This window comes from Artemia sp. Qi Xiang Cuo, chromosome 5 (genome assembly GCF_049724085.1).
Source record: "Artemia sp. Qi Xiang Cuo chromosome 5, ASM4972408v1, whole genome shotgun sequence".
Classification (NCBI taxonomy): domain Eukaryota; kingdom Metazoa; phylum Arthropoda; class Branchiopoda; order Anostraca; family Artemiidae; genus Artemia; species Artemia sp. Qi Xiang Cuo.
In genome coordinates this window covers 44364216-44381782 of record NC_142798.1, presented here as the reverse complement: position 1 = coordinate 44381782, position 17567 = coordinate 44364216, and the positions used below count along the sequence as shown (strand labels likewise).

General features: G+C 34.5%; 1 protein-coding gene across 4 annotated transcripts in view; it reads right to left on the bottom strand.

Moving 5' to 3' along the window:
• LOC148952171 (ankyrin repeat and BTB/POZ domain-containing protein 2) overlaps positions 1-17567 on the bottom strand; it is a 321201-nt gene that overhangs the window by 22942 nt on the left and 280692 nt on the right. For all 4 annotated transcript variants that reach the window (XM_089089639.1, XM_089089641.1, XM_089089640.1 and 1 more), the window contains one exon: positions 3921-4195. In XM_089089639.1, the coding sequence (XP_088945765.1) occupies positions 3921-4195 (275 nt within the window). The remainder of the gene's footprint in view (positions 1-3920; positions 4196-17567) is intronic.

Below are 17567 nucleotides of genomic sequence, written 5' to 3'. Positions count from 1 at the left end.
GCTAACTTAAACATTACAAGGTAGTCATGCTGGGTATTTATTAGGATAATATCCGTAGCTAACATGACACGCTTAAAAAGGTATGACTTAAATTGCAGATTTATTATTGAATGCATATGACAAGACTATATTGAGACATTAAATAAGAGGTTAAAAAAATTGTAGTTTTCCATGTAATACAGAGTTAGAAAAGCCAGCTTAAGCTGTTAGTGAAAGCTCTGGAATTTGTTTAAGAATGTGGTCGCAACAAGGATATGTTCTGGCTTGTTTTCATGCACATTTAAATTTTAAATTTAGCAATTCGTGATCACCATTTTTCCTTTTTAATTGATTTATTTTTAAGCTTAAGAGATCAACTACTAAGAAATGGTCTTAAAGAGATAATCTTCTTAATTCCGTGCTAAATTCGTAGTTTAGCCTTGAAGATGCGTCTTTACAGGCAAACCTGGTCAACAGTTAATTTTTTTTTTTGCAGCAAACTTTTTTTAAATAAAGAAAGAAAAAAAATACTCAAAAATGTATTAAAACCAAAGCAAAATGTCAACTCTTTGCTTTATTACGTTTGATAGAAAGCGACAAACTTAAATTTTTCTAATAGCTGTTCAAAAGTTTGAATTTTCTTGTCCTCAACATATTCGTAGTCTACGCTTTTCGCTTGGTATTTCCCTGACATATATTTGTTCTCATTGTGATTAGTCAAATAGAATTTTATATTTATTGCATCAACCTATCTGTGAAAACATATAGCACACTTAGCAGACAACACAAAAAATCAGGCGACTGAAAAACTTTTACCAACGTAAAAGTAAAAAAAATTAAACAACATTTACTATAAATCCATAACTGTTGACGTAATTCCTGAAACAAACCATAGAAATTTAGTCCAGCCAAATTCTTTTGAGCCATAATTTGCAAAAGGACCACACACAAAAGTACGAATTTGCATAAAAGGAACCAACGGTCTAATAAGAATTTGGTTGGGAAGTGTACTATTAGAATGGTACTGTAAATCCATTTGCAATAAGAGGAAACTCCAAATTTGGTAGCATTTACGGTAATTTTATCTTAAAGGAACTAAACTTACCGCAACATTTATGTATTTATTAGTATATTGACCAAACGAAAAACGAAGTAGATTGTACTTCTTTTTCTAAATGGCAAGAATATGTGATAAATTAATGTTGGTTTTTGCATATTTTTAAGTTACTTAGCTGCGTGGCTTCTTGGGTTTTGTATTATGAAAGATCCTATTAAGATTTTTGCGTGTTTTTGCTAAAGCACTCTTTAAGAATATCTAGAAGTTAGCAAATTTTTGATAATTTGGAAGGAAGGAAACTTTCTTTAACATGAAGGAAAATGATGCTAAAGCCATTTAACAGCAATAAGGTTGTTGCCTGTTGGTACTAATAGAATTTGCAATATTTGGTGGATGTAAAGTCAGAGGTATGATGCTAAAAATTATAAAATTCTGAATATAATTTGCATAAAGAGGAAGTTCTTAGGGATTTTGGGAAAACTTTAATTAAGTCTCTTAAAAGGAAAGTGAAACGAGTGAATACAGCAATCATAGAGGCACTAGCAACATGATTAGGGTAGCAACCAATTCACTTAGCATAATAATGCCTATTAAACTTAGGAGTGGTATAAATAAATTTTTGGGAGGAGAAAGTGGTGTTTTGGGAAATAAAAAACTGAACAAAAGTTCACAGTAATATTAAACATGAGAAGTGTCTTTATTATCAAAAACCTTAATCCTAAGTTCGATGTATTATTAAATATATAAACAAAAATCAAATAAATGCAAAGTGTAACACAAAACTTACAGAGAACCAGTAAATTGTCTTATATATGAAGGGGATGTAGCACCATCTGAATTTGGTAGGCTATATATAGTAATTTTTATGGTTCTAGGCCAAAATGCAGCACTTGTTAATTATTCAGAACACACCAAAGAATTTTGATCTGAATGTAAGATCTGAGGAAACCAATTTCATAGCCACAAGGACAAATGACAGGTGTGGGCTATATATTTACACAGTAGGAAGGGGAAGGGTAAAGTATATCGGTTCTGCATGCAAAATGTGTCAGCTACAATTATTCTGCATATCATGAAGTAAGAATTGTTTTCTAACTTCACACTGTCCAGGTACTGAACCCTCAAATGAAAAAAAAAAAAAAAATCAAATTGACATGCATCTGTACCAAACCTTCTCGGAAAAAGTGCAGAATTTGGTGTCTCTGCATACAAGAACTTGAAACCTCTGGTATAGGGTTCTTGAACGTGCTGAAGCTAATAAAGCCATGTTCAACGGCGTCATTCTCCTTTTTTGGGTGTTTTCCTCTTTCATAAACTTATGCAAATTTTTTAATGCTGATATCTTTTTAGGGTAACTTTAAAAGCTCAAACTCGCAAAAGGCGAGTTTACAGATGCCTAAACAAATTGCTTAAATAGAAAGTTAAATAGAAAGCTCTACTTTATTTTTTTATAAATTTAAAAGGAAAGAATTGAAATGAAGCAAAACAGTGAGGAAAATAAGGCTCGGGCCACGAATGGTATTGGTACACCTCAAGCCCCTCAAAAGGCGAGTGTCATTAGTATTTTACTGCAAACAAAATAAATAACTTCATATGAAATTCAATATACCCAATTGATCTAAATATAAAAAGAAATTATCGGTCTGTCAATCTTTTTTTATCTGTTTTGCAACTAAACCATTCAAGGTAGAAACAAAAAATATGTGTAGAATAATTTTGGAACTATGAGAATTGACAAAGGCCATGCGTTAAAAAAATATAAAATAAAAACAAATTAAGCAAAACCAAAAAGTTGGAAATGTGGCGTCATGATTACAAACAAGCAATAGCCGAAAACCCAAGCGAGTCGAGGGAGACGGCAAAAATCAGGCTAAGAAGCTCTTTTAATAGTTACGTCTTGTATATGAAGATATACAAAATGTCATTTTATTTTTGAAATTTTTTTTTTTTTACTTACAAAAAGCACGTAGATATAGTACTTTCCTTTCAAATGAGCTCTTAAACATCTTTCGATGATGTTTCCCCCACAATTGGCGAAGAAAAAAAAAATGAGACATCACTACGTCCCAAAGATGTATCAAATATAGTTTTCCTTTTTAAACTATGCAAATCAGCTATCATTCATTGCAGCTATTACTTGGGCATTATAATATTCAGTCTCCAGCAAATAATCGTTACGATTCACGTATTTTTGAGGGCCCCCTCTCACTCATTCACTTCTGGGCTCATTTAGAACGTGTGAACTCTTTTTGGATAACTGCGAGAGAGCTTGGATTTCAATGATATCTTAAACCCCTTTATAGCAAAAACGTTTAAAGTAAACTCTATATTTAAAAACGTGAATTGCCGCTCTCTTTTAAAGGCAAATCAACAGAGTGTCGTCTTAAATTATTTAATTCTCTGTGGCATAATTTTGTAACTTTGCCACATTGGAGCATCTTTATTTGTTCCTCTGTCTCTCTCCTGCGCTAAGTTGTTACAGTTGTTTTGTTTTTTTTTTTGTCTTTGTTTCTTTGTCTTCATTTTATTCATGTCTTTTGGCGGTTGATAAAATTTGTTTGATAATTTAATAGGTAGCCCCTTTGATAAGCTAATAGGTAGCGATTGGAGCTTTCTTTAGGCTCTATTTAAGCATTATTGCTGTTTATTCTGTGCATTAAATAACAAATCTTGAATCAAATCGCAAAAAATAAAGACTGTGAAATAAAAAAAAAGTACAAGTTGCTCTTTGCACACCAAGTCAATGCAAAAGTGATGCTTCAAGGTAACAAAAATATAAATATACCAGTGAACAAGCGCTATCCAAAGGGAAATTAAACTTTATGATGCATAAGGTAACTACGACAAAACGTTAATTTAGGGGTTGTCACATTGAAATACTAACCTGAGAGCATCTCATGAAGTAGAACAATGTATGAACAGAAGAAGGTACCCAGGTTGGACAAAATTTTTGACTAGTAGATCCCATTTTATGGTGATGATGAACGACTCGCATTAGCAGATCAGTTAGTTCATTAACTGAACCAACACAAGTCGTCATTAAACTCTGCTCCAACGTTTTCGTCGCCCTTGATTGATCTTCAATTGAAACTGAATTGCGTGGGGTTGATGTGGCACTATTTGTTGTTCTTGAAGACCATCGAGGTAGAGACAGGGCTCCTAGTAATGCAATAAGTTGTAAAATTTTAAAAAAAAAAAAAAAAACTTGACACAATGTCAATGTAATAAGAGTAATTATTTATTTCTATAAAAAAAAATGTGAAGTCTAGACGTAATGAGGCAGAAGTAGGAGATATAGACCCCCCCCCTAAACATTGTTGATACTAAGAAAAATATTTTTTAACCATTAAATTCGAATGTCCTAGTTAATTCTAGTAAATTTGTTGTTCTAGCTACACCCATAGAATGGAAATTCAAGAAAAAATGCATATTCTTTACTGACGTATAATGACAATATTTGAAGCAGAACAAGGGGCTTGGATTGGCTTTGATAGGTATTTCAATAATGGTGTATAGCTGAAAATATCGAGTTTTCTCCGTATCATTTAAATTGTGAATTCTATAAATCTTAAATTGACACAAATGTTCCATCCTAAATGGAGCTGCCGACCCAGCAAAGGAATCAACAAATTAAACAATACTTTCTTATGGTCCAAATTCTTAAAAGAATTTAATTTTGTATAGCAGGATGAGTCCCAATAGATTTCTATGCTCTTAAAACCCAGCTTCCATTAATCCACTCCTAGCCAACCTAACTCCAGATCTGAATCCCATTGAAGTCAGCTATCGCCCGGATCTGAGTCCTCACAACTAACTTGCATAATTAACGTACGACTTAACCTGGACATGGTTCATCCATTTAGTAACATAAATTTTCTATAACACAACGCCCTCTATAGCTCATCCAATGTAATTCCACCCCGAATAAGTCAACGACATGCAAAATTAATCCGTAACTTAACTCCAATAATATACAAACAGTTTCCAATAGTAACTTCTCTTTTTATAGAAAAGAAAAATCAAAACAGACAAAGCAGGCCAAGTGCCTTTCTTATTATCTTTACTTTACAACTGGTCAAAACACTGGTTCCGCTGGCTCTTAAGGTAGCATAAAATCCCTGTGCACACTTCTTTAGCCCACCAAAATCCCCGGAACAAACTGACTTGACTTCACCCGATATCTTAAGCCTTTAACTCTCACAAATAGGATCTTGTTATTTTCTGGTGGCTGCACCACAAAATCCAGTAATTCGAACTCAAATTCCAGGTTATGAAATGAAAATAGAATCGGATTCCAGGTTTCACCGCCCTGACGGGCAATCAAAGGGTTCGAATCAGAAAATTTTTATTTATTATTTATTTTTTTTTAGAGATAATTTTTCAAATTTGAATAGCACATCTCCATCCTGATTGTTTCGAGACCATCTCTACAAAATTTCAAGTTTCTCACTTGAATAGTTTCTTCGCCAATTACCGCTGAAAATTGATTTCCGACCAAAAAAATGATTTCAGAAAATGGCGTTATTGTAAGGAACTCCTTTGTGTGGTGGTAGATTTTTGAGGAGGATTAAACTGTAGGAATTTGATACAAATGGCCAAAATTTATGTATGGGCTGATCAAAATCGGGTGAAACAGGTTATATTAGGGGGGGGGGAGAGTTGCTCAAAGGTTTGGGTGCCAGTACTTGATTGCGTAAGGATTGAGTTACGTGAGAATTTGTTTTCGTGGGGTTTGTAGCTGCGTGAACACCGTTATAACGACGCCTAACATTCAAATATTTAATTATTTCCAAAACTTCAAGCTATAAAAAGAGCCGTTAATAAACATCACCCAAGCTTTATTTAATGAGAGAGCACTGCAACAAGAAATGTCAATTATAATCTAACTAAATGATGCGTTATTTAATTTATTTATCGAAATGAAAATGACACAACCTTATTGATGTCCAGAAATCACGAATATCTACAATTTAAAAATTGTATTTATGCGTGGGAAAATGTTATAAATTCTATTTAAAAAAAAGTGGGCGGAAATGGGCTCGTTAAAAGGGGTTTGAATTTGTTAGACTTCCCAAAAGCGGCCTAGAGGTTGAACCAGTACTTGAAGGTTTGCCATTATTTTGAATTTTGAGTCTGAGCAGCACTTTAAATACCTCAAGGTGCCCCTAGACTGCTAGTATATATACTCTAATTGCTCGAATGACTTTGAGCATGAAAATACCAAATTCATATAAAGGGTGAAGGCTCGTTTGTTTCTTTAGCAGGTTTAAGAAGCCTTCTCGCGCTTGCCTTTTGTGACCTGAAAAAAAATGTCAGCTATCGGTAGCATAGTGTGCGTAAGATAACATTAGTATTGCAAGTCATCGAAATTTTCTGGTCCTATGAACTCCTGCATAATCAACCCAGTCTCCTAATTCTACAACCCTACGGCATCGACCGTCCCAACAGAAATGTGGAGGAAGGGAGGAGCTAATCCCCGTAAAAAAAAGTCAGCAGAAAATTTCGCTTAATTTTGTTTGGTGCGAGAATTTCGTCCAGTCAAAATTTGTCAAATGTACCTAATGATTTTAAGGAGCTTACTGAGATATTACTACTACTACTACTAACAACTCATCGCAGCACCAAGCCGCCTGAGGCCAACACAGCTACGCACGCTCCTCCTCCATCCCAATCTATTCAAAGCCTCCCTTTTTACACCCACCCACGAATTTCCCATGTCCTTTAAATCTTTCTTTATGAAGTCCTCCCACCCCAGACGGGGACGACATGCTTTCCGTTTAGCCCTAGATGGTTGGCCGAAAAGAACAATATTCGGCAATCTGTCATCCTTCATCCGCACAACATGCTCTAACTACCTCAACCTTTCTTTCATTATAGACCTAAAAAGCTGTATTGAACCACATTTTTCGTATAGCCTATTGTTTGAAATACGGTCAGTCAGCCGGGTACCCAGAACAATCCTTCAGCTATGTCTCTGGAAAACATCGAGCAAATCGTCCTCCGCTTTTTGGAGCGCCCAAGCTTCAGAGCCATATTTGACCACTGTCATCACTATAGCTTCTAATAGTCTAACCTTGGTTTGTAGACTAATCTTCCTATTCTTCCAGACTTTTTTTTTAACTGTGAAAAAACACCCTGAGCCCTGGCTATTCTATTTTTATCATCTTCACTGCTCCCACCATCTTTACTAATAATACTACCAAGGTAAGTGAAGCTGCCCACCTGATCAATCTTTTCATTACTCAACGTCACGTTTTCTTCTTCCCTTATTCTTAGCTTTAGTGACTTAGTCTTCTTAACATTAATTTTCAAACCAATACTAGCACACTGAACTGGCAAAACCTCTAAAATTTCATTCATTTTGCTCAAACTTTCTTCTAGGATGCTTAAGTCATCAGCATAATCCAGGTCCAGGAGACTTTTTCCTCCCCATTTGATTCCGTGGTCTCCCATTGCCTTTCCTGTGCTCCTTAAAACAAAGTCCATCAAAATAATCCATGTAAAGGGGGATAAAACATAACCCTGCTAAACTCCTGATTTAATACAAAACCAGCTGCTAACCTCATTTCCTACCTTAACCGCAGCAGTGTTATTCTCGTATATAGCACTCATCACTTTAATGTATTTGTCTGGTATACCATACAAGGATAAAACCTTTACTAAAGCTCCTCTCTCAACAGAATCGAACGCTTGCTCCTAATCTATAAAACTGAGGACCAAAGGTGTTTGAAAACTTAGGCACTTCTCAATTATTAACCTAAGAGTAAAAATTTGGTCAACACATCCTCTACCTTTTCTAAAACCGCACTGCTCTTCTCTTAAAACTTTGTCTACGGCATCTCTCAGTCTAAAAAGTATCATTTTACTAAGCAATTTGCTACCTACAGAGACCAGACTAATGCCTCGATAATTACCACACTCACTTTTATCACCTTTCTTATAAAGTGGCTTAATTAAGGTTTTCCTAAAATCGTTAGGTACTTCTCCTTTTTCAAAAATCATATTCATAATCTTCAATAACGTATTTCTAACCTCAGAGCCACCATATTTAAGAAACTCATTTACTACCCTATCAGCACCTGGAGCCTTATTATTTTTTAATCCTTTTAGTACTGTTGCTAATTCCTCCTCACAAAACAAATCTTCCTTCACACCCAAGGTATCACATACTTTTTCATTTTCCTCTATATTTTTTCCTGCAACTCTATCTCGGTTAAGCAAGTTCTCAAAATGTTCGGCCCATCTTGCTTTAGCTTTTTCCTTATCGCTAATTGCAACCCCATTACTATCTTTAACTTGGACAAGTCCGGATTGACTACTACCTCTCAATTTTTTAACGTGCCAGTACAATATTTTACTATTATGCCGTCTAGCTGCATCTTCTAAATCCTCGGCAATTTTATCCATGGCCTCCACTTCACAGCTCCTTAGTTCATATTTCAATACTTTCTCCACTTTCTTTACATTTCTTTTGTTTTCATGCGATCTATCACTCAGATAATTCTTGTACAAGTCCTTTCTCCTTTCTATTAAAGGTAAAGCTTTTTCACAAATATTCTTAGCTGCAGTTCTAGCTTTCTTCCCTAATACACCTTCAGCAACTTCACAAATTATTTTTCTAAAGTTATCCCAACCATCTTCCACATTGTCAATTTTTAAAACCCTCCATTTTAGTATTCAACTGTTCCTGGAAAGTCTTTCTCAATTTCTCATTCCGGAGTCTACCAACTTCATGATTTCCTGAGGGGTAATTACTCTTCTGAAATTTCAGCTTTAAATTAACCCTAGGCACTACTAGATGGTGACCTTTACTTTTAACATTAATAACAGCACTCCTATATAACCAAGCATCTTGTGTTGGTCCTGCCGGTCTTCGATTTCCAATAACATAATCAATGAGGTTTGCAGTCTTTCCATCACGTGAATACCATGTTAGCTTATGAGCCATTTTATGACCAAACACCGTATTGGTTATAACTAGATTGTTATACCTACAAAATTGCAAAAGTTTGTATCCATTACTGTTTTCTTTTCCTAAACCAAATTTACCTAAGCTGGGATACCATCTATCCTTATTTCTACCAACCTGGGCGTTAAAATCTCCCAGTAATAACATGATATTTCTACCTGGGACCTTGTCTATTTGCTCCTGTAACTGTAAGTAAAATTCATCTGAGTCACTAGTATCTCCATCAGTTGGTTCTACAGGGGCGTATACTACTATAACTGATACCCTGAACTTTTTAGTCACAAAATGAGCAATTTGTGTTCTATTATTAATACCTTCTCAGCCTAAACAAGACTTAGCAGCTTCCTTATTCATCATGAGCCCTACTCCCTGTCTATGTAACTCATCCTTCCTGCCTGAGTAAACAAATTCTATATCGCTCAGAGAATTTACCGAATCTTCGCTAAAAGAATTGGAATTCACCAAAAGAAATTTTTCGGAACTTGGGATAGGAATCTACCAAATCTTTCTCATGGAATCTACAGAATGGTAGCTCAGGGTATGTGCCAGAATCTGGCTAAAGAATGCACCAAAACTTGGTTCAGAGAATCTACCCGAATTTGGCTAAAAATTCTATAGCATCTTTTTCAGGGAATGTAGTTCAAATTGCTCAAGAAACTTATCAGATTGTGGCTCAGAGATTGGATTAGAAATTAGATAGGTAATTGGCTCGATTTGGTAAAAGGGTTTGGTATCGATTTGGTATCTAATGGAGCTTGTCCCACATGATCTGTCAGAATATGGCTCAAGAAATTTAACCGAATTTTGCGACTTAGCACAAAAGTGGAGACAAAATGTACACAAAACAGGTTTTGTTGCGTTTGGTAATTTTTTTTTTGTACCTCCCCTCAACATAAATCTTGGATACGAGCTTGACTGTATGTATACCCGGCTTGCTCTTTGTTTGATTAAATAAAAGAAATCAAGTTTTTTCAACTGAAAGTAAGGAGAAGAATTAAAACTTAAAACGAACAGACATTATTACGTATATGAGGGGGTTCTCCCCCTAGTCAATAACTCGCTCTTTACGCTAAAATTCGAATTTTGTTCGAATCACAAATTTCTGAACCACAAAGGCCGTTTAATTAGAATAGATAGCTCTTTTGAAAGTACGAAAAAATACTTTAGCGTAAAGAGCGAGGTATTGACTAGGCTACAGACCCCCTAATTTACGTAATAATTTCTGTTCGTTTTAAGTTTTAATGTTGCTCCTTACTTTCAGTTAAAAAAAACTTGTTTTTTTTATTTAATTTCTGATCGTTTTTTAAATAATGGTGGGAAATCTGGAACCCCCTTTATAGGAATCTCCCTTCCCCCAAGAAAACATCCTCTATGGAAAGACCCTTCCATGCACCCCCTCCTCCCACCCCCTCCCCTCCCCCCTCACCAGAAAAAAATCCCTCCTGAAAACGTCTGTATACTTCCCAATAACCAATACTATATGTAAATAATGGGCAAAGTTCATAACTTGCAGCCGACTTTCGACTATTCTGAACAAAATGGCTATCTCAAAACTTTGATTGGGTGACTTTGGGAAAAAATGAGCGTGGGAGGGGGCCAAGTTGCCCTTCAATTTTTTGGTCACTTAAAAAGGCACTAGAACTTTTAATTTCAATTCCAATGAGTCCTCTCATTATATTCGAGGACTACTGGATCGATACGATCACCCCTGGGGAAAAGAAAAAACAAATAAACACGCATCCGTGATCTTTCTTCTCGCAAAAAAATACAAAATTCCACATTTTTGCAGAAAGGAGCTTGAAATCTACAACAGGGTTTTCTGTTATGCCGAATCTAATAGTTTGATTTTCATTAAGATTCTATCACTTTTAGGGGGTGTTTCCCCCTTTTTTCAAAAATAAGGTAATTTTGTTCTGGCTCGTAACTTTTGATGGTTAAGACTAAATGAGGTTAGACTAACTTTTGATGAAACTTACATATTTGAAATCAGCATAAAAATCCGATTCTTTTGATGTATCTACTGGTATCCGTTTCCGTTTCTTAATTCCGTTTCTTAGAGTTTCAGTTACTATTGAGCAGGGTCGCTCCTTACTTATAGTTCATTACCACGAACTGTTTGATTCTATAACATCCAGAGTCCACATTTATATGCTTACATGTACAACATTTTCAGATGTGGGAGAAGGGGTAGTATGACCAATTTCATTCAATTTTTGGAGGGTTGGGGGGGAGCTCTAGACGGGAGGGGGGAGGCATTTTTTACGGGTTTTAAATGGAAATATTCTGCATTTCACTTTTCACATATATTTTTAATGTCTTCTTTTTCACGGGGCCACTGTCCACCAAGCCTTTCTGCCAATGTCCAAGGAGAACATAAAAAAAGATTCGTTCGAAGAGCGCACCATGAAAACAGTGGACCTATAATTCCCCATAGCCGCGTAGTTCATTTTTGATTTTTTGCTATGCTGAAGTTTCACCTTTCTTCCCCAATGTTTTAATACAACTACTCAAGCACAGGGGCAACTAGACTCGGTGAAAAGCTTTTTGACAATACCTCAAGAATACAAGAGCTTATAGATGCACAACTGCTTTATTTTTGTAGTTCAAATGTCTTTAAGTTTGCTACGTTTGTTGAACCCACAAATGCTTTCAGTCTATCTTTATAAATTTTTAGCATAAAGCGCCAGGGTTCAGGATGGGGAAGCCCAACTCACACATGGAATATTTTCCTTTCCTTTCAAGTTTTACCTGTTATTACACTTCAATTTCATTTTAATTATAACTGTATATTGGGGGATATAATTCCTTAATCGATTAGTCTATTGTTGGATTTCAGTATCAAAGCGCTTAGTTTACAATTGACTGTAAATTCATGAGTAAAGTCTTAAGAACAGGGATAAATATAAAAAAAAAATATAAAATAGTAAAACAAAAGCATATTGGTCATTGCATCTGTACAATACAGCGCCTCGTTCGTTTGTCTTCTTTTCACTATGCATTCTTAAATTAATGGATCGATTGGACGGGTACTGTGCACGTGTGACCTTTTGACGGGAAAAAGTCAAGAGGAGATGGTAAGGGAGGAGGGGTATGCTCTAAGAGATACAAGCTGGAGTTTTCTTGAACTTGAATCATTATTTATTTGAGATCTAGTAATTAGGTTCCACAATATAGTAGTTATCAGTAGAACCCCACTAATATCTCCCACGATGACACCACTGCTGCCATCTACAATTTAGTCTAACGCCGACGGGCTATAATTTATTCAAGGATTATCGATCGAGTCTAATGGATGATGTCAAGGTCGATTTATTTGTTGTTGTTCGTCCTGGTGTCTCCGGGGTGAAGTTTGCACATGCGCACTAAGGGGAAGAGATGTATTGATCTAGGACAAGCAGGGGAGAGAATTTCTGAGAACTTGATTTGCATAATCGAGGGGAATGTATTGATCGACTCGAGGGGAATTTATTTGTTGTTTCTACGGGGAATTATTAATTCAAGAAAAGGAAATTTATTTGTTGTGTCTCAGGGGAATTATTGATTCAAGAAAAGAGTATTTATTTGTTGTTTCTAAGGGGAATTATTGATTCACGAAAGGGGAATTAGAAATGACATCACTTGTTTCCTAGGAATTATACGGGAGTCTAAAGAGATAGAAAAATCCTTTTTTTAAATACGGCTTCTTTGATCTTTAAGTCAGAGGAATAAAATTGATAGTCTATCGAAACCATAATAGTGTAGCTAGGAACACGTATGAGATGAAGAGATTAACGCGGGAAATGGTTTCCTAGGAATTTTAAATTTGACAGCGCAGGGACTCCAAAAGAAAACACGCAGAAATTACGTTTAGGGATTATTTTGGGCGAAATCGTTTTGAGACATTTTAGAAGATGATTTAAGCGAAACCGTTTGAGGCATTTTAGAAGATGATTTTAGAAGATGATTTAGAAGATGATTTGAGGGTGAAACTCTGTGGTCGTTATAATACACAAGTTCTATTTGAACAGTGTTGTGAGGTCCTCTGCCCCAACCCCAAAGGGCCCTCCTACCCCAACCTTAAAGGGCCCCCCCAATGCCCCCCAGGGCCCCCCAAGCCCCCAATGAGCCCCCAGGGCCCCCAAATTTTTTGCCCCCCATTTTTAATACTATTTAATTTGCGCATTTTGAGACAAAAGGGCCCCATCCCCCCAACTTTTGGCTTCCCCTCCCACCATTAGTGTTTTGTCGTGTTTTACCATGTCAGAGTTACATTCTCTTGATTTTTAAAAGTTCATTTTGGATTTCTTTCATTGAAATGCAAAAGTTGGAATATTTCAGTAGTGTTTTGTTGTGGTTTACCTAGTCAAAGTTACATTCTCTTGATTTTTCAAAGTTCATTTAGAATTTCTTTCGTGAAATGCAAGAGTTGGAATATTTCAGTAGTGTTTTGTCGTGGTTTACTCTGTCACAGTTACATTCTCTTGATTTTTCAAAGTTCATTTTGGATTTCTTTCGTTGAAATGCAAGAGTTGGAATATTTCAGTAGTGTTTTGTCGTGGTTTACCAAGTCACAGTTACATTCTCTTGATTTTTCAAAGTTCATTGTGGATTTCTTTCGTTGAAATGTGTTTTGTTGTCCTTTACCTTGACACAGTTACAAATTTCTTGATTTTTCATAGTTCATTTGGATTTCTTTCGTTGAAATGCAAGAGTTGGAATATTTCATTAAACTTTTGTTGTGGTTTACCTTGTCACAGTTACATTCTCTTGATTTTTCAAAGTTAATTTTGGAATTTCTTTCGTTGAAATGAAAGAGTTGGAATATTTCAGTAGTGTTTTGTCATGGTTTACCTTGTCATAGTTACATTCTCTTGATTATGAAAAGTCCATTTTGAATTTATTTCATTTAAATACATGAGATGGAATATCTCAGTGGTTTTTTGTTTTAGTTTACCTTATCACAGTAACATTCTCTTAATTTTTCAAAGTTCATTTTGACTTTTTTTCATTGAAATGCAAGAAATGGATTATTTCAGTAGTGTCTTGTTGTGCTTTACCCTAGTCACAGTTACATTCTCTTGATTTTTCAAAGTTCATTTTGGATTTCTTTCATTGAAATGCAAGAGTTGGAATATTTCAGTAGTGTTTTGTCGTGGTTTACCTTGTCACAGTTTCATTCTCTTGATTTTTCAAAGTTCATTTTGAATTTCATTCGTGAAATAGAAGAGTTGGAATATTTCAGTAGTGTTTTGCCGTGGTTTACCTTGTCACAGTTACATTCTCTTAATTTTTCAAAGTTCATTTTGAATTTCGTTCGTTGAAATGCAAGAGTTGGAATATTTCAGTAGTGTTTTGTCGTGGTTTACCTTGTCACAGTTACATTCTCTTGATTTTTCAAAGATTTCTTACATTGAAATGCTAGAGTTGGAATATTTCAGTAGTGTTTTGTCGTGTTTTACCTTGTCACAGTTACATTCTCTTGATTTTTCAAAGTTCATTTTGGATTTCTTTCGTGAAATGCAAGAGTTGGAATATTTCAGTAGTGTTTTGTCGTGGTTTACCTTGTCACAGTTACATTCTCTTAATTTTTCAAAGTTCATTTTGGATTTCTTTAATTGAAATGCAAGAGTTGGATTATTTCAGTAGTGTTTTGTTGTGGTTTACCTTGTCACAGTTACATTTTCTTGATTTTTCATAGTTCATTTTGGATTTCTCTCGTGAAAATCTAGAGTTTAATTATTTCAGTAGTGTTTTTTCGTGGTTTACCTTTTCACAGTTACATTCTCTTGATTTTTCAAATTTCACTTTTGTTTTCTTTCGGTGAAATTCAAGGATTGGAATATTTCACTAGTGTTTTGTCGTGGTTTACCTTGCCACAGTTACATTCTCTTGATTTTTCAAAGTTTATTTTGAATTTCTTTCATTGAAATGCAAGAGTTGGAATATTTCAGTAGTGTTTTGTTGTGGTTTACCTAGTCATAGTTACACTCTCTTGATTTTTCAAAGTTCATTTTGGATTTCTCTCATTGAAATGAAAGAATTGGAATATTTCATTAGTGTTTTGTTGTGGTTTACCTAGTCAAAGTTAAATTCTCTTGATTTTTCAAAGTTCATTTTGAATTTCATTCGTGAAATGCAAGAGCTGGAATATTTCAGTAGTATTTTGTCGTGGTTTACCGTGTCACAGTTACATTCTCTTGATTTTTCAAAGTTCATTGTGGATTTCTTTCTTTCGTTGAAATGTGTTTTGTTGTGCTTTACCTTGACACAGTTACAAATTTCTTGATTTTTCAAAGTTCATTTGGATTTCTTTCGTTGAAATGCAAGAGTTAGAATATTTCAGTAGTGTTTTGTTGTGATTTACCTTGTCACAGTTACATTCTCTTGATTTTTCAAAGTTCATTTTGGATTTCTTTCGTGAAATGCAAGAGTTGGAGTATTTCAGTAGTGTTTTGTCATGGTTTACCTTGTCACAGTTACATTCTCTTGATTTTTCAAAGTTCATTTTGAATTTCTTTCATTTAAATGCAAGAAATGGATTATTTCAGTTGTCACAGTTACATTCTCTTGCTTTTTCAAAGTTCATTTTGGATTTCTTTCGTTGAAATGCAAGAGTTGGAATATTTCAGTAGTGTTTTATCATGGTTTACATTACCAAGGTTATATTCTATTGATTTTTAAAGGTTCAGTTTTAATTTCATTCGTTGAAATGCAAGAGTTGGAATATTTCAGTAGTTTTTTGTCGTGGTTTACCTTGTCACTGTTACATTCTCTTGATTTTTCAAAGTTCATTTTGGAATTCTTTCGTTAAAATCAAGAGTTGGATTATTTCAGTAGTGTTTTTTCGTGGTTTACCTTTTCACAGTTACATTTTCTTTATTTTTCAAATTTAATTTTTAATTTCTTTCGTTGAAATTTAAGGGTTGGAATAATTCAGAAGTGTTTTGTCGTGGTTTACCTTGCCACAGTTACACTCTCTTGATTTTTCAAAGTTTATTTTGGATTTCTTTCATTGAAATGCAAGAGTTGGAATATTTCAGTAGTGTTTTGTCGTGGTTTAGCTTGTCACATTTACAGTCTCTTGATTTTTCAAAGTTCATTTTGGATTTCTTTCATTGAAATGCAAAAGTTGGAATATTTCAGTAGTGTTTTGTTGTGGTTTACCTAGTCAAAGTTACATTCTCTTGATTTTTCAAAGTTCATTTTGAATTTCATTCGTGAAATGCAAGAGCTGGAATATTTCAGTAGTATTTTGCCGTGGTTTACCGTGTCACAGTTACATTCTCTTGATTTTTCAAAGTTCATTGTGGATTTCTTTCTTTCGTTGAAATGTGTTTTGTTGTGCTTTACCTTGACACAGTTACAAATTTCTTGATTTTTCAAAGTTCATTTGGATTTCTTTCGTTGAAATGCAAGAGTTAGAATATTTCAGTAGTGTTTTGTTGTGATTTACCTTGTCACAGTTACATTCTCTTGATTTTTCAAAGTTCATTTTGGATTTCTTTCGTGAAATGCAAGAGTTGGAGTATTTCAGTAGTGTTTTGTCATGGTTTACCTTGTCACAGTTACATTCTCTTGATTTTTCAAAGTTCATTTTGTATTTCTTTCATTGAAATGCAAGAAATGGATTATTTCAGTTGTCACAGCTACATTCTCTTGATTTTTCAAAGTTCATTTTGGATTTCTATAGTTGAAATGCAAGAGTTTGAATAATTCAGTAGTGTTTTGTCATGATTTACATTTGTCACAGTTACATTCTCTTAATTTTTCAATCTTCATTTTGAATTTCTATCGTTGAAATGCAAGAGTTTGAATATTTCAGTAGTGTTTTGTTGTGGTTTACCTTGTCACAGTTACATTCTCTTGATTTTTCAAAGTTCATTTTGAATTTCTATCATTGAAATGCAAGAGTTGGAATATTTCAGTAGTGTCTTGTCGTGGTTTACCTTTTCACAGTTACATTCTCTTGATTTTTCTAAGTTAATTTTGAATTTCTTTCATTGAAATGAAATAGTTGGAATATTTCAGTAGTGTTTTGCTGTGCTTTAACTTGTCACAGTTACATTCTCTTGATTTTTCAAAGTTCATTTTGAATTTCTTTCATTGAAATGCAAGAGTTGGAATATTTCAGTAGTGTTTTGTCATGGTTTACCTTGTCAAAGTTACATTCTCTTGATTTTTCAAAGATTATTTTGGATTTCTTTCGTTGAAATACAAGAGTTGGATTATTTCAGTAGTGTTTTGTTGTTGTTTACCTTGTAACAGTTACATTCTCTTGATTTTTCAAAGTTCATTTTGGATTTCTTTCGTTGAAATGCAAGAGTTGGATCATTTCAGTAGTTTTTTGTCGTGGTTTACCTTGCCACAGTTAAATTCTCTTGATTTTTCAAAGTTCATTTTGAATTTCTTTCGTTGAAATGAAAGAGTTGGAATATTTCAGTAGTGTTTTGTCCGAGGTATGCCCCGAGGGTATTTAAGGTTTTTTTTTATGGAAACAGTGGTCGTATAAACTTTGGATTGGGCTCATTGGATTGGAAATTGGAAGTTGAAGAGCCATTTTTAAGAGTCAAATTTATCGGAGGG